At 46.0% G+C, this 23,689-nt stretch overlaps 1 protein-coding gene across 1 annotated transcript in view; it reads right to left on the bottom strand.

Annotated features, from left to right (window-relative positions):
* Positions 1-10,419: 10,419 nt before the first annotated feature.
* Positions 10,420-23,689, bottom strand: part of LOC138527201 (natterin-3-like) — a 101,695-nt gene continuing 88,425 nt past the window's right edge. Inside the window, exons 2-3 of the mRNA XM_069638313.1 lie at positions 18,830-18,953; positions 10,420-11,543 (exon numbers count right to left, since the gene is read on the bottom strand). Of these exons, the coding sequence (XP_069494414.1) occupies positions 10,420-11,543; positions 18,830-18,953 (1,248 nt within the window). The remainder of the gene's footprint in view (positions 11,544-18,829; positions 18,954-23,689) is intronic.

The raw sequence follows: 23,689 nt of genomic DNA, 5'->3' as shown, positions 1-23,689 counted from the left end.
CCGCTGGCGCAGGATGTAGTGATCTGCGCCATGCAAGAGCCATCTGGGTTCGCCTCTCTAACCGGAAGTTGGACAGTTTAAACTCAGAGGGCCAAGAGACTGGCAGTGCAACAGTGGCTGGGCTGAGGGCCCATTGACTGTCTTGAAGGGGTTTGGGAACCCAAAGCTGCGACATGGAGGGCTGGAAGCCCATGGCAGTTGCAAATGAAGAGGCCTGGAGTCTGAGCTACGCCTGGAAAACTGGGAAGCCATGTTGCGCAGTTGATGGGCTTGGAGCCCATGGCAGCAGCAATAGGAGAGGCTTGGAGCCTAAGCGGCGCCTGGGGATTGAAGAATCCGGAGGTCATGTTGTGCAGCTGAGGGGCTTGGAGCCCTGGGCAGCAGCAATAGGAGAGGCTTGGAGCCTAAACTGCACCTGGGGATTGAAGAATACGGAGGTCATGCTGTGCAACCGAGGGGTTTAGAGCCAAAGATAGCACCATTGGGAGAGGCTTTGAGCCTGAGCTGCGCCTAGGAGTGACTGGGGGGCCACTGCTCTCTGGCAGAGGGTCTAGGTGCACACAATGAGAACTGTGTTTCTATCAAAAATCAAAAGTGACTTTGGTGGAGTTTAGAGCCCATTGCAAATTGGAGCCGTGTCCCCTAAGGTACTTTTTCCTATGGATGGAGATGGCAGGAGAAGGGACATGGCTGCAGAATTATTTTGCAGGAGAAGGAACATGGCTACAGAATTACTTTTGGTTATATGGGTGCATTAGATAGCATGCAGCAGAGTTTAAGTTAACATGTTGTGTTATAATTGTCATGTGAGGCCTGTGATAGTGGTGATATTTTGACACTATAATTGCAACATGAGCATTTATGAGAGAATGTACACTGGATGGGAGAGTGTGGTGTCGTGGCCTTTGTTTAGAGACATATATTTGATGTGAGCAATGTTAGTTTTTTGAAGCAGTTGTGTTTAACGCATGTTCTTTCCACAGATGGACTTTTCAATGCAATAGGCAAGGTGGACTGATATGGTTATAGTACATGGCACGGAAAATGTGATTAATGGAACATGCTTACTAATTTTTCCTTTGCAGGTGGGACTATAAGTTTGATGAGAGCTAAGAAGCTTAGTTAGAGCTTTAAGATTTGTTAGAGTTTTTGCAGAAATGTTATTAATTTTAAGCAGTGTTAGCTTGTTGCAGTGTGGTGATCTGCATGTGGGAGTCTTTGTGGTGTGCTAGAGATTTAGCATTTTGGTGATTTTTGTAGTTGTGCGCTTGGTGGGCTAGTGCATGGTGTGTTCTAAGTGGTTCTTCGCAAGCAGTGGTGTTGGTTTTGTTTGTTTTAAGCAACACAGGTAACGGATAAGGGGTGGCAATATCGCACTGTTTGTGCTGTTTGGATGTTGTTTCACTCGGATGTTTGGAACGCCCAACCTGGTTCTTTGAGTGTGAGGTTCACATCATAGTGGGGTGTATCTATTTGGCTGTGAAGTTATGGGTTGCTGAGTGTAACAAGAGTACTGTTGTTCTGGTGAAAGTGATGCATTTATTTATATATTTTTATATTGTGTGACGATGTTCTCTGCTTGCCCTATATTGGTTGAATACATTTTTACCTTTTAACTTCACCCGCACTTGGTCGTGGTCTCATTCCCATCTGGGGTCTGTCCATTATTGACTCTCACTGGGGAGATTTAAATGCTTTGTTGGGGGACGGTCACGTTCACCATCTACTTACATATACAAGTGAAAATGTGTTTGTTTGTGACTGGATTCATGGCGAAGCGTTGTTCCTTATACAATTCCACATGTTTCACCAATCTGCACCACATTTTGCATAGTTGCCTGTTAGGACCCTCTGGACATTCCTGGCTAGAAGTCATATGGACACCCCACCCCTTTCCCCGGATTTCAGCAAAAGTCAACATTTGTTTGTGGGCTTGTGATTTGGCGAAGCGCTGTTCCCTATATAATTCCACACCGTTTCACCAATCTGCACCACATTTTTCATAGTTATCTGTTAGGACCCTCCGGACATTACTGCCTACATGACATTTGGATGCCCCACCCCTTTCTCTGGATTTCAGCACCTTCACACATTAGACGGTTGCCTGATTCGCAAAACATCAATGTGGTCGTAGAAGGACCGGTCCCGACATGCAGAACAAAACTTGAGGTCCAGACCCTAGGATGCACGGTTTCCAAGATATTTGCACTGTAATGCACTGCAACGAACTTCACCAAGCCAAGGTGAGGCGACAGGTGGGGAGAGAGCACAGAAAGTCCCAGTATACAGCAGCACACCAACTCACGCCTCCCCCAATGTCTGCTCCGGGGTATGTCAACCACCCACATGTCCCCATTCTCAGTGCAGTTTACTCCAGGGTGCAAAGCACATCAAGCGATAAGCAAATCGGAACAGTGACCTTCAGGATCAGTGTTATCATGCCTTTCGGAGAACGGGAACTTCTGCTAGTTTATATATAAAAAAAGGATTAATTCCCTCACCCAAAAAAAAATTATCTTTTGAAAGTCTATCATTACACTGCGATCTATTCCTACACCCCAGTCAAGTTTCCTATTGTACCTCCACCACCACCATATCATGGCCCGACTATGCCACTACTACTGTATGTAAGGCTTCCAATATATATTCCCACCCCTTCTCCACGAGCAAATAGTCTATCCTTGCATAGGATTTAATGGGGTTAGAAAAGAACGTAAACCCACCAACTCCCTGATTCACCTCCCTTTTGGCATTACACCAAGGCTACTGCTCCAAACACTTATCAATCTCCATAATTTCTTTATCTTTGTATCTCCCCTCCTTCGCCGTCCCCAATATCCAATCCAACTGCGGTCTCTAATCATATTATAATCCCCACCTATAATCATTGCGCCTTCTACCCACTGAGTAAGCATTTTAAAGTATCTATGCATGAACTTCAACAGTTGTGTATTGGGCATATAAAAAGTTATTTATGGCAGAATGTCCTAGTTAATTTGCCTTTTATCATCAACAAACTTCCTTCATTGTCTCTTTTAATCTGCACATTATCTAGATCTGTATCTGTCCCCAAAAGAATTCCCACCCCTGTGTATTTAAAATTTGCAAAAGAACAAAAAGTTAGTTCTGTGCCCTTCCCATCTCATATGATGTATTTCCTGCAAAAACAAAATTAAAAGCTTATTTTTATGTACGTCTGTTCAAAATAACGATCTCTCTGTGGGAGAGTGCAAGATCTTCATATTAAAGTAAAGCTGCCACCCTCACTGTCCAATTAACTTTGTCTAGGCTTTCTCTTATGGAGGAATCAGCAGCTCCATTTCTTCAATGTAAAAGTCTTTCTTTTGACACAATCATCATAGTGCATTGCTTTGGTCTGGAGTCCACCCTCTTGTCACTTTGTATAAACCCCATCCCCCTACTACTGTAACCCCTAACTTTGATGGATTGCCATTTGGTGATGGTGTGAAAGCCCCAGCCTTTTTGATGTTTCATTAAATAATAAAATGATGCATGTAACTATGTCTCTGAAAGGGGATTTTGCTAATCAGACACCTTTTCATAAATCTAAATGTGAAAAGCATAGTAGATACGTATTTTCTTTCTCTACCAGTCTCCTGACAACTATGGCACCTGCTATTTAGTTGCACAGGGCAGGTTCACATGTATCATGTGCATTCCTGATAGCTGCTATGACCCAAAGTCATTGTAGACGGATTCTGCAATTAAATGTCTGCATCTCTGATTCAAAATATAATAATTGTTGCTTTATATATATGGTGGCAGGGCAAACTATATGAAAAGCTATATCTTTCTTTGGGATAGTGATTGACAAGAGCACACTCTGGTCTAACCATAGGGCAGCCTTGATGCAGCATATCCTCATGGCTATTATTGGAGCCGAAGGCTGGGATAGGATTCCCTTGGTTAAAGTATATCAATAGTTTCTTGTCTCAGTCTAATATGATCCCTCATTGTTCCCACCCGTTAATTCGCTAAGGTCCAAACGTGCCTCTACTCTAAAGAAAACCTTTGCAGAAAGAGTTACAGAATGTTGTGAAGCTAAGGCATTGCTGTTTCCTGCAAATAGGAGGTTGTTTCTGATTAGTTCAGTGGATATGATCCAGCCATATCTAAGTTTTGGTGACCACTTACGTGATCGCTGGGCAATTACTAGGGCCTGCTTTAACCTGCTGCCACTGGGATTAGTTACTGTAGATGTGAAGGGTTACATGGACATCCCTAGTGTGGTTACCAATCAGAAGATATACTACACTTTGTAATGTTCTACCCCCACTATTCCTCTATTAGACAACAATTTTAGCAGTTTTAAGAAAGATACATTTTGGGCAATTTCGTGCAGCCCTATTTCTTCTTTTGAAGGCAGAGAGCCCTTATGTAGCTTGGGCACTGTTTCATTTCTAAATCCTGCTATGAAAATTAGAAAATGTAATAAAGATTTTATACTAGAGATTTAAGCAGCTAATTGTTATGATCTCCTAGGAATAGGTTTTTGGGGGATTTGATCTGTATTGAAGGATTTAGTATGTGTTTTGAATGTTATGTATTTGACTTCTTGCACTTTGATTATGATTGTATTGTTGTTTGCGCACTGTTTGCACTTTTTGCACACATTATTGGTCTTCTACTAGTTTTATATACTTGGAGCACATTTATTTGATCTTTTTTTGTATTTGGTATTAACTTTTATGGCATATGTTGACCAAATAAAATTTAAAAAAGAGCACACAATCACTTAAGCCACACCAATTTGATATAATAAACATTTTAACCATGTGAGCCCAGAACAGCTTTGTGAAGGCAAGGTGCATTGAGGGCAGCCTGGCTGTCTGCAAAGCTCCCAGGAGGATGTTCCCCGTTGATCCATTGGAGGAAGGGTAACGGCTCCTATCAGGAAAAGGAGCGCTCACCAGGAGATCTCATGGGAAACCTGATTTCAAAGGGACAGTCGCATAACAAAGTCCAGCCTCACACAAGGGGGTTGCATTACAAAGGCACTTTGAAGTGCAAGCATGGGAAGGCAGTGGAGTGAGGCTGGCCAGAGAGAATGAAATGGAAGTGAGAAACGGTTTCAACCTTCTTGCTTTTCTATGGGAGTGTCTTTCCTTCTTGTCCCCTCCATTTCCTGCAGAACAACACACTCTGGATATTATGAAGATGGCAAGGATCACTTTTTTCAGCAACAGTGATTGGACCCCTTACAGTAGGCTTGCGTCTGTCCATTCCCATTTGACCTTTTACCTTTTTAAAAGGAGAGGTCTCCCTCTCCTCTGAGTCATTTCTGAAACATCAAGAGAAGAAGAATGATACATTGTTGGACCTCTGTTGGGAGAGCAGTTCATTCAATCGTTTTCTGAGGTGAAGACAAAAGGACAGCTCTATCCACTTACCATCCAACAGGGAACAATGTTAGTGTCTGCTGTTGGACCAAGGCCTCACTGCTGGCTGCACTGGAACCACAGCCTTTTTCACTGGAGGTGAAGGATCCCCTGTAGGTGCCAGCCATTCTCTCTAGAGGGGGAGTGCAACCAATGGAGAACCTGGATTGGGCCTCCCAGCAACCCATAAGTCAAGGAACCACTCTGGGCCCTAAATTCCACATTGAACCACTTGTGAACTACAACGACCTGGACATTGCCTGCCTGCCCCAAGCTTCTACTTGCCACATGCCATTGTTGCTTGGGCTGCACCCTGTATTGGACCCAGTTGACCAGCATCCAAACCCAGCGCAGAAACACTGCCTCAGGAAGCTTCTGGAAGTCTGGCTATCTGTCGTTTAGCTCCCAAAGACATGACTACGGTACTGTGGAGCGGCACTCTCCGCCTGGTCTACTTTTGGGGACATAGTGACTTTTAAGCCCTTCTCTGCCTATTTCCCACAAGACATTTTAAACACTACCATTGTTGCAATTGTTTGCCTGATCACCCCTGCTCCAGTACCACGAGTGCAATTCAGAAACATTTCTGCATGTTCTGTGTTGTCTCCACAGGGGTGGGTTTTTGTTAGTGTTTTTAGTTAGTTAATTTCATTTTTCATTGTGTATTTAAAGTATATACACTTTTATTTAACCTTTCTGGATATTCTTTTATTTTGGAGTCTTTGTACTATTGTTATTTGGGCTGCTACTGTGATCACTTAATACCCCTTGTGAGAGTATAGGCAGCCCGCGTAGTAGGTGTATACACCAGGGAGTGTCTGGTTCACTATTATGATTCGGATCACTGCTGGTTTAGTAGTAGTTGGGGGGCCTAATAGGCGGATTAGTCACTACTCATCCCTGTACTCCTGCAAAACAGTAGTAATATTGTCGCACTAACAAACAAAAGTAACATGAAACCCAATTTCGCTGTTGGCTTACGAGTCGATATGCCTAGATGGATCCAGGTCGCCTGGGAATAGCCCCCATCCATGCTAATATCTTTATGTATTTAAACCAACTATGTCTTGTTGAACGATGCACGGAATTCATGCATGGTTAAGGGGTAAAGATATATTGTTGACATTTGTGATATATGATATGGCACTGAGGAGTCACTGAAAGAATTCCATGGTTACATGAACAGCCTAAATCCAAGGGTTCAATTTACTATGAATATAGCATACCCTACTTTGCATTTTCTGGACCTAAATGTTCTTTATTCTTATGACTTGTAACGGTTCATAGTTAACATCTATTACATGGCAACAGATAGGAACACCTGGAACAGTACACTTAGGCAGACAGTTTGCATTCGCGGAGGGTCAAAAACCATCTTCCCAATAGTACATTTTTCAGACTATTTTTTTAAATTTTTTTTATTTATTTATTTGTTTATAATTCATAGAAATGAATTTTTACAAACGGTTGAGGACAGCAGCAACCCCAAGTCAGACTATTGAAGATCATCTCAGATGAGGACAATCTGGCCAGACAACTAGACGTCATGTCTACTCGGTTTAAGGGATGATGTTACAACCTACACATGCATTGAACCAGCAAAACTGAAAGCTATATCTATAGACCAGTGGTCTGCAAACGCTTTTGCCCTGGCTCCCCTTGAGCAAAATGTGGACAGGCTGGGCCACCCCAAAAATGCCAAATGGACAGTAAATACAAATGGCTATGAACTATTGTGTGCCGTCACTGCACCGTACTCCCAGCATAGTCCCTGGGCTCCCCCACCTGCTCCCATCACAGTCTCTGGGCTCTCTGATCCCACTCCTACTCAGTCCCAGGGCTTTCCTCACCCCACCACTATCCCATGGCTCCCGCCCCTTTCTGCTTCCAACACAGTCCCTGGGCTCCACCACCCCGTTCCCAAGCACAGTCCCAGGACCAGTGGAGATTGGTGATATTTTTAAGTGGAGGGCCATTAATATTTCCCCCAGATATGTCATAGGGGCCGAGCATTGCGAGGGTGCCCAAACCAATCAAAGAAGGTCCGGGGGGTTGCCCCCATGCTGACATTTTTGGAAATAATGGGTTAAAATGTAGCATTTTGGAGCATACTTCTTTAAGATAATTGGGTAAAAAGCCAAACAGTTTGCAATTGGTGCTGGGGGCTGAGGGGGCAGGCATGGTATTTTGTTACTGGAAATCTATGATAGATGTCAAGTAAAAAGATACCATCCCTGTCCCCTGGGCCCCACAGTGTCTAACACACACACACACAATCAATGTGATTGTGTGTATGTGAGGCGCAGAGGGGCTCAGTAGGAAGGCATGGTATTTTTTTAACTGGACATCTATGATAGATGTGCAATAAAAAAAGCTAGCATTTGTGGTCCCTCCGCCCCACAGCGCCTAAAACACTCACACAATCAACGTGATTATGTGTGTATGCAAGGCGCTGGGGGGGCCCAGGGAGAAAGCATGGTATTTTTGACTGGACATCTATGATAGATGTCCAGTAGAAAAATACCATCCCTGTCCCCTGGGGTCCACAGCGCATCAGAAGGAGAGTTGATTTTGGCAGGTGGGTAGGGGGATTGTGTAACAAAGACATTTTTAAAATGCCTTTGTTGTACAACACTCCTTCCCCGCCTGCCCCCACCACTTGCCAAAATCAAACTCAATGGACGAACACAAACACACACACAGTCACACAGCAAGCACTCTATCATTCACACGAGCACCCATCACCATACACTCACTCATAACACCAGCATACACGCATCCATACACATATTTAAATAAAAATAAATGAACATAAAATTACCTTTTGCCCGGTCCTGAAGTTTCCTCCCCAGAGCTCCAGTTCCTGCATCATGAACAGGAATCGGGAAGCAAGAGGTATGTTATGATAATATTTAAAAGTATAAAACAAAAATCTATGCACATGTATATTTAATTGATGCGTGTTCTACGGCACCCTACTAAAGTAAAGGTGCTTTACTGTCTTCTCTATGATTTGTTGTAGCCTACTGGCGCTTCTGAAGAAGGTCAAGAGACCGAAATGCATAAAGCACATATTGACCTCTTCATGGCTCGCTGTAATTAAGGGGATTGAGTTGTTCGCATTTTATATGTTTTGACACGTTGGAAATGTAGATCAATCCAGTCATTTTCGGCAGCTGTATTCATGAATTTAAATGTAATGATTATATCATTTTTTCTTACAAATGCTACAATATTTTGTGCAGTTGAGCACTGGTAGTCTCTCCCAACATAATGAGAGCTTGATACTGACAATAGCCACTCCCCCCGCCCAAAAAAGAACATCTCAATAATCGCACATTCCCCAGACATCCCCACTAAGTTAAAAACTCAAGAAACTCCTCTCGCCAAATCCAGTCCCCGCAGATTATACATCCATCTTAGATCCTATATGGACAATATTTATTTTTCTTTATGTTCTCTTTGGAGACACATTTGTCACCATTGTAAATGTTTGCATGCCAAACATGTTCTTCCTCGCCACTCCCCCGCAAATGCATGTAAAACTTCTCTTGTTTTGCCTTGAACCCCAGAATGCCTCTTCTGTCACATTTGCTGTGTAGGTCTCGTAGGAACGTGGGAATTTTCTCCCCATCTGCCACCCTACATAGCCTCCATGTTCGAATGAGAGGGAAAAAGGAAAGCCCCACCTGTATCAGATCTCCTTCATCATCCACAAGGAAGTGAGCGTCTTACACAGCATGCCGTCTAGTTTGACAGCTGATAGGCTTTGAAATGTTCTTACTTTAGCTCCATCATAAGCTTTTTCTTTGCTTTTTCCAGAATGCCCATTTTATCTCTGAAATAGTGGCACTTCGCCACCACCAACCTGGGATCCCCAGAGGACCATCTTGTCTATTCAATCTGCCAACTTCTGCACCATACAAGGCATTTAGGTTGTTTTTCACCACTTTCTCAAGCTCTCATTTTACTTTTAACCATAAAGGTGAACAGCATGCATCCCCTTCCAATCCTTTCAAGATATCTGTGTTTTTTTTCTCTTGTTGCGCTGCTGTCAGCAACAGCTGGGGTGGCTCTTGCAAACATCTGATGATAATGTGATTCTCGCTTAGAGAGAGAGCCACAAACACAGAGTGAGCCAGAGAGTAGGAGAGGAAGTGTGCAGCGAGTGCAGAGAAAGAGAGAGAGACACTGGGCCTCAGTACAAGATCGGCTGTAACCTACGGTGCGACCAGCGGGTTGCCACTGAACCTGTAACACTGAATCCAGCAGCTGACATCCCGGTGCCGCCGTGACATTACAAGTCCCAGTGGCGCATGAAGTCAGGCACCGGATTTTCTAAGTCCCCATTCCCATAGAGTCCCATAGGACTCCCTGGGAGTGGGGAGATGGAAGCACCAGCACCGTTGCTAAGGGTGCTGGTGCTTCTGTGATGAATCTGCCTATCGGGCTGCTGCGCCCGGCAGGGTCAGACCTGCCGGATGCAGCGGCTCCGGCAGGGACACTCGTAGAGTTGGCGGTCCGGAAACATGGTTGCTGGTAAGCTTATCAACACCCTTGTTTCTGGACCGCCACACTCATAACGAGGCCCATAGAGTGAGGGGGAGAGAAAGCTGTAGGTTGGCTTATGATACGCTGGGTTCAGCTAGTAACATTATAAAAGGGGAAAATAGACAACAGTGAACAGCTTTCCTTGAACAAGATTAGCAATTTTTATTATTGTTGAATTGTTGATGTGTTTACATTTTAATCAACTGCACACAAAGTCCGACCGAAGATAAATAAAAAATAAAGTTTACAAAACCAAAGCGTTGTAAATAGATGACTAGCGTTTATGGATATTATGTTCTTAATAAACAGATCACGAGTAAGGACTTGGAAATCAAGGAAAATCAATGTAAAGTGGGTCATTTCTTTTGTTTCATCCCCTTCTCCTAAACCACACCTGTCTTTGCACAGCTCTAATGAGACAGCTTTCTATGCCATGCATGGCCCTGGTCTAGACCCTGGCACCTGTACCTTAGACGCTTCTGCATGGGGGTGCATTAGGAAGGCGTTGGCACGTGTTTACTATCACTGTCACCTCCTCGGTTTGCACGTTTGTGAAAGTGCCATGAATGGAGGTTGTTCGCTCTGCAAAATTGTGGTAAAAGCGGGAGAGCTGGGCCTGAAACGGAATAGTGGATTTCATCTCCCTCCCTTGTAAGACCACCTCACAGGAGTGATTGGGCGGCACAACTATTTCAACGTTCCTCAGGTGGGTTACGGTTTTGACCTGACTAACGCCCTCACTCCATTCCAGTATTTCCTCTGGTGAAAAACTTACCGACGTCCCCGAGAATGTGGGGATTCGACTTGTGAGCAGTGTGGGCACGTCCCATTTGGTTGGGCGGTCAATCGCCCAGTTTTGCTCGATGGTGGTGGTTCGGCTAATAGTGACCACTTTTTTCATGGCCTGACACACATTGTTGAGAACTTTGGCCGTGGCTAGTGTTTGAATGCCGGCGGATTCATAAGCCGCTTGGTGTAAATAGTATCCAATATTGGATATCTTCTGGGTGTGATAATTGGTGTAGAGTGATAGGACCTCGTAGCAATCATAGCGGTACTCGTAGCCATTGTAGGGCAATAAAAGGACTTTCTCCTGTGGAATGACCTTACCCAAACCATAATCATTCTTTCCTACAAAAATGGCAGTACCTGAGCATCTGCCAATAGAATTTTCTGGAAAGCTTCCATAAGAACCCTTTAGCCACTGTAACAATTCAAAGTCATCCTTGTTTGTCAAAATGTAAAAATGTGGGGTGTAATATTCCCGGCCACCAGATGAATAAAAACAGAAAGCACCCCTAGAGGCGGTATAATATCCAGTAGAGCATGCTGACTCAGCACAGATGTAATCAACCCGCTTGGCATAAGTATTCTGGATCGCCACTGCACCAGTGGGAAGGGATCCAGTCCACAGCTCCCATTTCAGGTTCTGGTAATCATTGAAGATCAGTTGACGGGCGCTCCATGGAGCTTCCGCCTTTTCCACCAGCTCTGCCTTGCGCTCTTCCTTATGCTCCTGAGGGTCGACATTATGACGGCTAGAGTCCGCGGCCTGATCTGCAAGCTTCACAGTCTCTTCATGGACAGATGCCGCTAGGAAATGAGAAAAGACATGGAAATGTTAGACAACGTTGACATCAATGTCTTCATTCGATCATCTAAGCTTGAGATCACACATGATCATCCTTCCAATATCTGCATCCACTTCAGACTCTTAGAACACAGATAAAAGGACAGACACACAGATCCTTCAACCTGCAAAGAATCTCCATTGAGTCCAACAGCGTCCTTTTCCTCTTTCACTTAAATCTGATTGGAGTTCCTCAGTACGGTTCCCCTCAGCACATATTGGCCCTCATTACGACCCAGGCGGTAAGTTACCGCCTGGGCCGTGACTTTACCACCATGGCGTAAACTACGTTTACGCCATGGTGGTTGGCGGACTTACCGCCCCATTCCGACCTTGGCGGGGCGGTAAGTCCCCAATCCCCATTTACCCTTCCCCATTCCCATTTTTGCCCCATAGGGCATAATGGGAGTGGGGAAGGCGTTAATTACGCCACCGTAAATTACGGTGGCGTAATTAACTCCATGGTCCCTTAGCGCCATGGATTTTAACATCTGCTAAAAGCAGGTGTTAAATCCGCCATGGCGCTAAGGGACCTCGTACTCAGGCGGTAAGGGTCGGCGCTGTTTACGCTGCCGTAAACCCCTTACCGCCTGGGTCGTAATGAGGCCCATTGTGCCCTAATTCAGTGCCCAGAGAGAACATCAGCCCATCAGTGCAAAGGCCCCACCGCACCACCATATTCTATTCACTCTGCCCTCTGTTCACACTGGCACACTGGGTATCATAGCAGTGACCTTGGAGGTGAAGTGGTGTCCAGATTCCCCTTCTCCCTGCAAGCCCAGCACACCCTCTTGCTGACCGATGCATCTGCTGCTTTGCTGTAGCCACCTGCTGGCACCGGGTTCTTGTGACGCAGCCATGTGCAGAGGTGAACGCTTTCGCCTGACTGCAGGATGGCAGCAGACTCTTTTAAAAGAATAATGAAAAGGAGGGTATTATGCAGAACCAAGCATGGGGGTGGGGCACCTGGTACAGTTAATTGGACAATATGGAACAAAAAATAAAGGAGCATGATTTTAGAAGAACGGGGAGTAATTTAATTAGGAGGAAATTGAGCAATCACAATAATCAGCCACGCTACAAAAAGGGCAAAATTACCTGCAGGGAGTGTTATAAACTAGGCTACCCATATGATGTTAGACATAGCCAAGAAGGAGGGCCTAAGAGAGAGAGCCATACCCTGGAGTGGACCAGGGAAAGTAAGATGAGTGAGAAAACTAGGAGCCCATTGACAGCTACCATGGCCATAGAGAACACATCCAGAGAACACAAAGGCCTGCTGAGGGCTACATCTCAGACCTGGGCAGAGGCTAGAAACTGGGGCGAAGAGAATGCCAAAGCCTGCTGAACACCAGGCCCTGGCATTGACAGGACCCACTGAAGGAAGAGACTAGACCCAAAACCCACTGAGGTATATAAGGTAAACTCTGGTGAGGCCAGAACCCAAAGTGGTGAGAAACCTGTGAGTCTTCGGAAGGGCTGGATATAATGTAGCTGGAGAACGTGCCCTCGAAGGACCGGAACTAAAAGGTTTCTTTAAAGCTACACCTCAGACCCTGGCCGAGGCCAAACACAGAGAAAGGCTTCTTCACAAATGCCGGGAGGGGACAGAACACTGATGAAGACGATATAAGAGCTTATCTCAGTTTAGTTAGTTTAGTTAGTTTAGTTTAGTTTCTTTATTTATGCCTCACGCCGAACCCTGAGGTAACTGGGCGTCGGAGACTTAGAGGAGGTTACATCAGAATATAGACATACAAGATAATAACAGTAAGTGCAATTGACCGGGTTACATGGTGGTCGAAAGGCAGACAAAGGATAAGAATACATTTATTAGTGTGTCGGACAGTGATGGAGTTCTTGTTGGCAAGCCAGGACTTCGCTTTTGCTCTGAAGGTCTAAAAGGAAGGTTCTGCTCTGAGGTTCAGTGGTATAGCATTCCATTGTTTGGCGGCTTGGACCGGGAAGCTAGAGCAGCCTGATTTTTGTAGGGAGAATTTGGGGATGGATAGGTAGTGAGAGTACAGCGTTCTGGTTGGTCTGGTCGAGGTGTGTTTGTTGAACTTGTCTGCCAAGTATTTTGGGGCATCATTAGATAAGCATTAGTGGACGATGAAGAGGGATCTAAGGGTGATTCTGTCTCGTACAGGGAGCCAATGGGCATCTTCTATGAAGCTGGAGTTGTGTGAGTGCCGCGGAATACTCAGAGTCGTTCTGAGGGCATTATTCTGTAGCACCTGTAGTTTGTTCCAGTTGTGTTCTGAGATGCCAAGAAAGAGAGTGTTGCAGTAGTCAATTTTTGAGAGCACTAGCTCTCTGGCTAGTGTGATACAACTGGAAGGTGAGAGGAAGGGTTTGCAAGCATTGATGAGCTTATTTGTATAAGCTGTGGAGGAGGCTGTGGCGTTCACCTGTTTTTTGAGCGAGAGTGTGGAATCTAGATAGACCCCTATAGTTTTAATTTCTTTGGCCACAGTGATTAGGTTACCGTCTATGTTGATAGAAGCGTAACTGGGTGCATTTGTTTAGCTGTGATTGGGAGCCGACGAGAAGGAGCTCAGTTTTCTAGTCGTTCAGGCATGAGCCATGTTCTGCCATCCAGGCTTGGATCTACAGGTAGAGGTTGTTGATCTGTATCGAGTCCTCTTCATAGCAACCTGTTAGGGTGTTGAGAACCTGGGTATCGTCAGCATAATTTGTGTATGTGATACCCAGGTTATCAGGGGGGTCGAACAGTAGCTTTGTGAAGATATTGTATAAGGTCGGCGAGATGCACGAACCTTCAGGGACGCCACAGAGGATGAGGATGGGGTGGGTTGAGGCCCCTGTGAGAATACCCGGGTGATTCGGTCGGCTAGGAAGGATTGGACCCAGGCAGTCGCCTGGCTAGAGAAAGCAGCTGAATTCATCAGATGTTCTGTGAGGATCTGATGGTCGACGAGGTCAAAGGCTGGCGAGAGGTCGAGCAGCAGTAGAATGGCTAGATTGCCCTTATCCTTTGCCTCATCCATCTGGATTTTTCTGTTCAGTGCCTTGGTCTGAAGCCAGATTGTCTAAGGTCCAGAAGGTTGTTCTCTTCCAGATGCTTCTGGATTTGCAGGTAGGCCACTCTGTCTAAAATCTTTAGGATGTAAGGGACGGTGGTAATTGGCCTGTAGTTAGTTGGGTTGTTGGGGTCTATGTTAGGTTTTTTTTGAAGGGGCATGACCCAGGCCTCCTTGAGGCTGCTAGGGACTAAGCTCATTTTGAAGGAGGCGTTGATCCCAGGAAGGTGAAATATGGTCATAGAAATACATCCTGACACAATCCCTAAGCAAAAGGTGAGTCCAGCAAAGAAGCGTCAGTGTGCTAGCCTCTAAGACCATGAGTAGAGCCAAATACCAGCAGCTCTAAGGAATGCATGTCTGTGAGACCATGAATGAAGCCTAGAAGTGGCTGGATGCTCATCCTGAGACTGCGGGATGAAGAAGGCCTCATTGCGCTCAACCCCGGAGGCTGTGTAGGAATAAGCAAGTGAGAGGGAAGTCCACATTTCCAGGAACACTCTCCGCGTCTCGTGGAGCTGCCCCATCCTGACACCTGTCCTATTGCTAGTCCTTAACTATATAGATCCGATAGGTGCTACCCTCGCGACCCTTGCTGTGCATAATACATATCTGACGAGTCGTACTGTCGGCCCCTTTGTCAAAGGAACAGCGGCTAACTCCATGTTGCTGCCCGTAACCCCTTTAGAGTACTTAGCAGCTGCTTTGTGTTTGCCAATCTGAATTTTGATATCTTTCTAGATAGTGGAGGTGGCTGTTTGCGCCTTTTATTAATTGTTACTTCAATCTCGAGTTCTTGTTAACCCCTTAATTGCTGGCCTATTATGTATTTCTATGCAAATAGGACGAGAATACTCGAGCATACTCGTCCCCAGCATTTAATTAAAGGTTGTTCCAAAGTAAGGTACAATGACCCCTCATCCGGGGCAGTGGGGACTGGGGTTACAGTGGAGGGGCGTGGGGTGCATTGACGTGCATGAGCAAGGCTAGCAACTGGACCCAAGCACATGGAGAGGGGGATGCGGGGCCTGTTCTGCAAGATATGTATATATACAAACGGATGGACAAGATGCATTTAACAAGCACATGCGTGGGTGTGATTGGTTGAAAGCCATTGGATGTACAGGCATGAAATAATCCAATCCACAGATCAGGTCACCATGGTTTACAGGAGCATTTTGCCAGAGCGAATCACGCCAATCAGAACACTGCGCTGCCAATGGAAACCCTAGATGCACGATAGACAAATATATGTGTGTACGCAACACTGACACAGTGTGTAACAGTGTGCCACCTCTACACTGAGAACACTGATATTCCTCAATAATATGCCAGCTGTGTCAAGAAACCTGGTTTAATGCACATCCTTATTCCTGATTCCATTAGGAATAATAATTAACTAAATACAATTAAGGCTACCAGAAAATAAGGCGCTGTCAGAATAGCTCTCGGTGCGTTGCTATCACATGACAGCTTGCTACATGTGTCCAATTGTCGGTCAATGTGCCAGTCTCTCAATGTAAACACTGTGCGGCCAATTCACCCGTACTCCGCCTGTTTGAAATGCCCTCGCCTGTCCAATGTAATCAACATTAAGCCATTTGCAAGAGCACAAAGCATACCTGTGCTGTGGCAGCCACACACATCATATGATGGCACCTGCATTGGCCAAGGGAAATTAGAATGTTTCTCTAAACGAAGCAATGCCCAGTGTGGGCCCATTCAAACACATTATCAAACAAACTCACATCTGCATTACCCTCAGTAATGCCCTATGTCACGCCCCATTGCCCGAAAATGATCCTTGCACTCACACTGCTCCACAACTTCTCCACGTAATGTTACTTTGCCCCATACATTCCCCATGCAACTCACACTGCCCTATTATTTGCCCCACACAACAATCCCTTCAACCAGTACTGTTGTCTGTGCCAGTCACATTGCCTCTCGAATTGCCCCATTTTGCTCGTATTGCCCCCGGTACCGCCTCGTGCCAGGTGCCTTGTTTTCCCTGACTGTTCAATGCTTCTCATACTGTCCCAAGATCTGCACTAAGCCACAACCTGTTGCCCATTGAATTGCCCCATGGCGCTAACATTGCCCCTAGGATTCTCCATGCCCCATTTTGCTCGTATTGCCCCCGGTACCGCCTCGTGCCAGGTGCCTTGTTTTCCCTGACTGTCCAATGCTTCTCATACTGTCCCAAGATCTGTACTAAGCCACAACCTGTTGCCCATTGAATTGCCCCATGGCGCTAACATTGCCCCTAGGATTCTCCATGCCTCATCTTTCTCAGAGTTACAGCGTCTTACTCTGATTTGCCCTAGAACTCCCACATGCCAAATACCACTGCCCCATGACACATGCCATCGCTCCCCGAATTTACCAAGGCACTCCCATTGCCCCAATAACTGCGGCAGCCCACATTATGGGCATTTTGGACTGTGAAATTGTCAATGCCACTGACATTCCTGCAAGCGCTGCACCATGTCTCATCCCATTCTCCCGGGAATGTCCCGATGGTATACACAGATTCCCTTATGTCTCTGGGCAAGCTTTGTATCATGATTCCTATCCGCGGGCACAGCTGCACCCACGGGCACAGACTGGCTGCTCCTCTGTGGTCACTGTGCCAGCTGTGCAGCTGCTCAATTCAGGGACTTTCAAGCTGGGTATCAGGAGAGCTTTGCTGCAGCCCCTGCCAGCCCCCTCATAATGAGTGTGAGTCATGCACCGCCCACCACTCATCATGGACAGGCCATCACTTGGCCATGGCTGTCGGATGTCATTCCTTTGCTGCCTTCCAGGAAGACCAAGGGCCAATCATTTCATGTGTCACAGTTGTAATGGCAAGGCTCATTACCCTACATGAAATGTCAGTCAGTTGACAATTTGGTGGCATGCAATTGTTTAGTGCACACCCTTTTCATCAGTTTTTTTTCAAAGTTGCTGACATTGAATTTCACTAGAATGACTTCTGACAGAGACCGGTTGACCTTCAGAGATGTCCGCTCTTCTGTCTTATGCTAAAGCTGGACTTTGCAAAAGCAGGGAATGTGCCCACATACTAGGCCATCGCTTAAGCAGGAAGCCATCCCAGAGTGGCTGAATGACATGCACCTTGATGGATTCACACCTCAGTGTATCCCATGCGCCAGATCACTGGGGGGTCAATATTGAAAGCAATCTCTCCTTCTGGCAACATATCAAGGAAAAATCCCAAGCAGCGTGGTATTAACTAGCCCTGCTCCGGAAGATGCAAACCTCCCTCTTCCCTGAGGATTTCAGAGCTGCTGTCCATGCCTTGGCAACCTCACACCTCAGTGGAGGGAACACACTCCTCACTGGTGTCCCAGTCCCACACTTAGCCACCCTTAGGGCTGTCCAAGACTCGGCTGCACACGTCTCTGCTGAGCTATGAAATGTGACCACATCTCTCCCATCATAAGAGGGCTACACTGGCGACCCATCGCAGCCAGGATACTCTTCACAACTGCCTGCATCACATAGAAGCCAAATACTGCCCAAGCACCAGATGACCCCACAAAACCTGCGGGCACAGGTGGGATGGGCTCCCCTAGGAGCAAGACGATTGCTAGGCTTAACATTAAACTGCCATTTAAAGAAAAAACTAGGAAACATTCCTCTTGCCGCTCGTCAACCAACTGGAACACCAGCCCGATCACAATCAGGACCAGACCAATGTTCCTGCAGTGCAGGAACTACCTCAAGACCTGCTCTTCAGGGAATACCCGTGGATCACTTAGGACCTGCTACTCCGAGGTATATACCACCCCTGTAGTATGGTTCCAAAAAATAACCTTTTTTTGCAGGGACATTATTACATTGAACATGCAGAGGATTCCCCCGCAGCCCCTGCTCCCCTTGATCCCATATATATGGTCACCATATATAATGTCGCCACAACCTTTTCCCAGCGACATTATGTATGGCGACCATAATATGGGGAACATATTACTGGACACCTGTAGCATGGGCTATTGAAGTTACTAGAACATGTAACCTCCTCTTCCACTGACCTCTGTTAACCCCAAAGAGCTTGTGCAGTGCTCCGGTTCTTCTCAGCTAGGTTTGCTCTATATAAACCCAAGCGTAAAATACTAAGCACAGGGGGTCGCAGCGAACTCTCAGAAGGGACCTTCTATTCCTGGACTGATGGCCCTGGGAAGTCTGTTTGCTGTTACCTGGTACTGCATTAGATGCTTTCTCCTGGCTTTCCTTCGGGTCATTGGATGGAACTGCTGCGGAGTCTGCATATTGCGCCCCGTGGAGCAGGAACACCAGGAAGGACACTGCAAGTATCTTCATCTGAAAAGAGAAGCAGCAAACATGCATGTATTATGAATCGCTTCAGCAACATGCCACAGATAAAGCAGTGTCCAAGGAAAAGCATGGAGAAAGGGACCACGGTGTGTGTGCTAACATTACCCGGCTACTATGCACGTCTATGCAAAAAAGGATGAGCACAATCGTCCTTGGCACTTAAGGGGTTAAATACCAACTGCCTGCTGGAATCAGTGTGGATATAATGGGCCAGGGCCATAAAGAACTAGGGATACTCTCTGCTTGTTGTAAAGTCTGATGTGTGATGGAAAGGCAGACAAAGTAGCTGGAAGCAACCGGTGTTGCTGGACCATGTAATTGAAGTTCATCTTCATTGTGACCCCCAAGCACCCGAAATGCTTCAAAATGGCGGAGGCGAGAGCATCCGTGTAGCAGTGCCACACACCTCACAACACACGCTGCTGCCCTGAGAGGGGAGCAGAGCGGAGCAAAGGCCCTCTAACAACAACAATTGACCTTTCAGGAATGTGGAGCTTTCATACACACAAGCTCAGAGCTGCGAGGGGCTGACTGGGCGCAAGTAGCTTCAAAGAGCACCCCGTGAATGGAGTATGATGAGAACATGTTGAGTTATATCCGGAAGAGGTACAGACTGCAGCAGGAAATCTGCAAGCGAAAAGACACATTTAGATAAATGGGTCAGATGCAGGTAGAACATGGACTGGTCAGTGGACAGAGGTGGCTCGTTCATAATGAGTGACCCACCAGTACTCTCACCCATCATGGAGGAGCCGTGCCAGCCCAGTGCTTGTTGCAGCTGAGGGGGCAAACCTTGGCTGGCTTAACCCGTCAAAGGGAAGCAATGTTTCCTTTGATAGTTTAGTTTCCCAGTGTGCATGTCGAATGAACCGTGCAAGCCTTGGTGTTTTGCTTCTCCAGCCTTGCATAGCACATTGGGTATGCAGGCTGCGTTACTGCACATTTGAATGTGCAAGGGGTGGACCTGCATCTCCCCGCACATTCAAACAGGCAGGAGGCTGTCAATGGAGCACTCTGGCTACTTCGCACATGTGCAGGAACCAGGAAGCACTCTTTTTTTTCCTGGTTCTTATTTCTGCGATAAGGGAGATGGAGGGCTTTCCTGGAGGAGGTGGATTGGAGCACAGTCTGCACCGGGGCTGCATGTACGATGCATTTTTTATTAATTATGTAATCTGTGTGTGAATGAGTGAGTGTATGATATATGGTGTATATGTAAATGAGTAGTGAGTGATGCATGTGAATTAGTGAAATAATGTTGTGTTAATGTGTTGGTGCATGTGTTTGTGCTGACCGGGGAGCTAGTTTTGGCAGGTGGGGGGTGAACGAGCTGTGTAGCATGAGGCAACAATGGCATTTTATATCAGCATCTATCATGCATGCCCAGTTTAAAATGGAGTTGATAAAGCAAGGATGATATGTGTTATTACTTGGCTAGACTGCCATTTTGGTACAGTCTGTTTAGCCATTTCATATTGTGGCATGGCATTTTTTTTACTGGGAATCTATGATATAGCAAGCATGAGATGTGTTAATATTAAGCTAGACTGGCATTCATTTTGGGGCAGCCAGTCAAACTATTTCTTGCTGTGGCACAGCATTTTTTTACTGGGCATCAAGGGTAAAGCAAACATGACAAGTGTTATGTGTCTAAACTGGCTTATACTGTGCAGTCAATTTGGATATGTTTTCTTATTGTGGCATGGCATTTTTAAAGGCAAAGCCAACAGTATATTGATTTTACGTGGGATGCTGCCATTGGCAGAGCCAGAGTGGACTAGTTTTACTATAGTATCATTCCGGCATTATGCGCAAAGCAAACATGAGTATGTTTTAAATGGAATACCGGCGTATATTGGAATAGCCATCATGGAAATGTAGGGGCGCAGGCAGGGTCAAAAAGTTTTTTAACCTGCAGTTATTGTGGTCAAAGGCATCATAAAAATGTGTTGGGAAATGCTCCTGTACAATATTGGTGCTTTGCATCTATTATTTATTTATTTTATTTATTTTTTGCATCTGTTGGATTTTTGGGTGGGAGTTACCCTATGAAAATAATTTGAAACTGACTGGCTTTTTACCTAATTTTTCAGAAAAAGGTGTGCCATATAGTGAGCCCTTTCAATCTATTATTCAAAAAGTTGCTGGAGGAAAACCTTCCCCCACAACTTTCCTGGGCTTGTTTGGGGTCGGTCCTATGCTCGGTCACTCTGGCATATTTGTGGGTAATATTCATAGCCCTCCTATTAGCATTTTCACCACCTGCCAATCACAATGGAGAGAGGAAGGGTTCAGTTTTTCAGGCAGATTGAGGGGAACTCCAGTTGGTGACACCAGGTGGCAGTGTTTCCACACGTTGAGAATAGGAGACACCGGAAGTGATTTGCACAGAATACACCCAGTGCATTTCTAGAGACACGTTCTCTAGCATTTGCCCTGAGCTAAAAACGGAGCCAATGCAGTTACTCCCAGTTATGCTGTTTAGATCACGCAGAATAGAGCGAACATGTTTTTTCCCCCAATGTGCAAAATATAAACACTTTGCAAGGGGGAAATATGGAGACGGTTTTTTGTACTGTCCTTGCTTCGAAAAAGAAAAAGAAATGGGACAGTCACAAAGACGTTCTGATGGGTAACTCTGGCGTACTCTTGTCTTGCTAGGAGTTACTCTAATGGCATGGGACAGAATCAGAGAAAAGCTTACTATTAGTAACTGGGACTTACTTCTGGCTTACGAGGAGTACATGGTATATGATGGGTCTGACTCACAGAGCGGTTCCAGCAGTTCTGCACTATATAAGTGTATATAGGTGTGTGTATTTATAGACTGGTTTTTGGTAGCACAGTCTCCAAGTAGTGCATGTACATTCTCCTGAATTCACGAGGACTCCTTGCCTTTTCTTAGTGAGTAGCTGTAATGGATATTAGACCACAGGTGGGTAGCAGATATCAAGGATGTCACCTATGGGGAACATGCTCTGTCATGATCAGACCTCTTGTTTCATGTGTGTAAAGAGACTTATCGCTACTTGTGCACATATGGATTGCACGCGCTCTTGAAATGCACACGTATTCCCTCTTTATCTGATGCTTCCCTGGGAAGGGAATCCCTCAATCTTGTTTTTTAATTGTTCTCCACAAATATGTCTATTGAGGAAAGAGGCAATTTGGACTTCCTACTTATGAAAACAGTGGTGGTGGGGGGGGGACCCTCCTAACTCACAGGTAATCAACACACAGTTCACTGCATTTATAGTTTGTCATCAGGCTTTGGGATTTTGCAAACGTTTCGAAAGAAACGTTGCGCGCTTATTTTATCCAATAAAGGAAGGAGTTTTAGGAGAGGAGGGGCCTGGGGCAGGCAGACATAGTGTCTTTTGTGCTGTCCCAGCTGGAAGAGTAAACTGCCAGCACGAGGAACACTGAAGGCCGTGCAGATCCCTCTCCCTGGGCCTGTCCTCTAAAACCTGCACCTCTAACACCTGTGCGGCTGCAGCGCCCTGTGCACAGCCTGCACAGCACCGCCCCTCGCATCATGGATCGGGGAACCCTCCTTTCGGGGCACATGTCCTCATTCTGCATGAGGAGCAAGCAAGTGAGCCGGCACCTTTGCAGGACGCAGCCCCTTGCAAGCCACAGCCCCTGTCCCCTCTCCGGTTGCTGCCGCCCTATCAAGGACTGCGAGTCCGATGCTTTGCTGGACGTGAGGTGTGGAACCTGATCACAACCTTACATTATATTTCTCCTTGTACAAGGTTTTTAGTAGCATGCGTCATTCAGTAAAACAGAGCGCAGGCCTGCCTCATGCTGCAATGTCCGGTGTCTTATCTACAGGTCACAGAGACCAGTCACCATTAAGACAGATTTGTATTTTAAGATAAGGAAGCACCTGTTGTAGAGATCTGTTGTAACCCGGAAGCCACAGGTTTAAATCCCAGTAATATAACTCGGCTGTTTAATGCACCTGCTGCAGCACTCTATGCAGCTCTAAAAACAGTACAAACCCAGAGCAAACGTGAAGCAAGAACAGCAGTGTGGCAAGTGATGTTTACCGATTGTTCCTTTCCATCTGCTGTCACCTTTCTATTCCATCCTCTCCCCTCTTCACCCCCCCCCCCATCACCTTAGATCCACTCTTTCTTGCCACCACTCCTATTCAGTACACGCACCCCCATTGTGTCTGGGCCTGGCTAGAGGGGCATTAAGGATGGCCAGCCCTTATTCAATCTCTGCTTCAGGGCACTCAAACAACGCCTCCCTGAACACTGTGGCTACCCCCAGCAGGCCGCAAAGGAGAAAGGCATGGGACCTGGCATCTTCTAATGAAAGACAGCCCCCCTCCCCTCCCCCTACACCCCCAGAGTACTGCAGCATCCAGTGGGACAGTCTATAAGTCCTGCCACTTGGGAATTCTGCATACATCAACCCTGCATGTTTCTGTGTACATCGTTCTGAGGTGTTTACGACCCTCCTAAGCTTCGGATACCTGACATCTGGATATTTCTATTATTATTAAAGAAATACAGACTAGTTGTTTTTCTTTTTCTTGGCCGTTTTGAATTGGCCTCATTTATTTCTTTTATAACATTTTCATAGGAGGGACTTAATAGCCTCAGAACGGTGCACCCAGACACATGCAGGATTGATGTATGTAGAATTCCTAAGTAGCAGGATACTTCTTGTTATAGTGATACCTTTTCACCCATAGTCCTCCCACTATT

The sequence above is a fragment of the Ambystoma mexicanum genome, chromosome 14 (assembly GCF_040938575.1).
Source record: "Ambystoma mexicanum isolate Mex_15411 chromosome 14, UKY_AmexF1_1, whole genome shotgun sequence".
Classification (NCBI taxonomy): domain Eukaryota; kingdom Metazoa; phylum Chordata; class Amphibia; order Caudata; family Ambystomatidae; genus Ambystoma; species Ambystoma mexicanum.
Note: the sequence above shows the minus strand (reverse complement) of the source record. Positions and strands in the feature narration are given on the sequence as shown.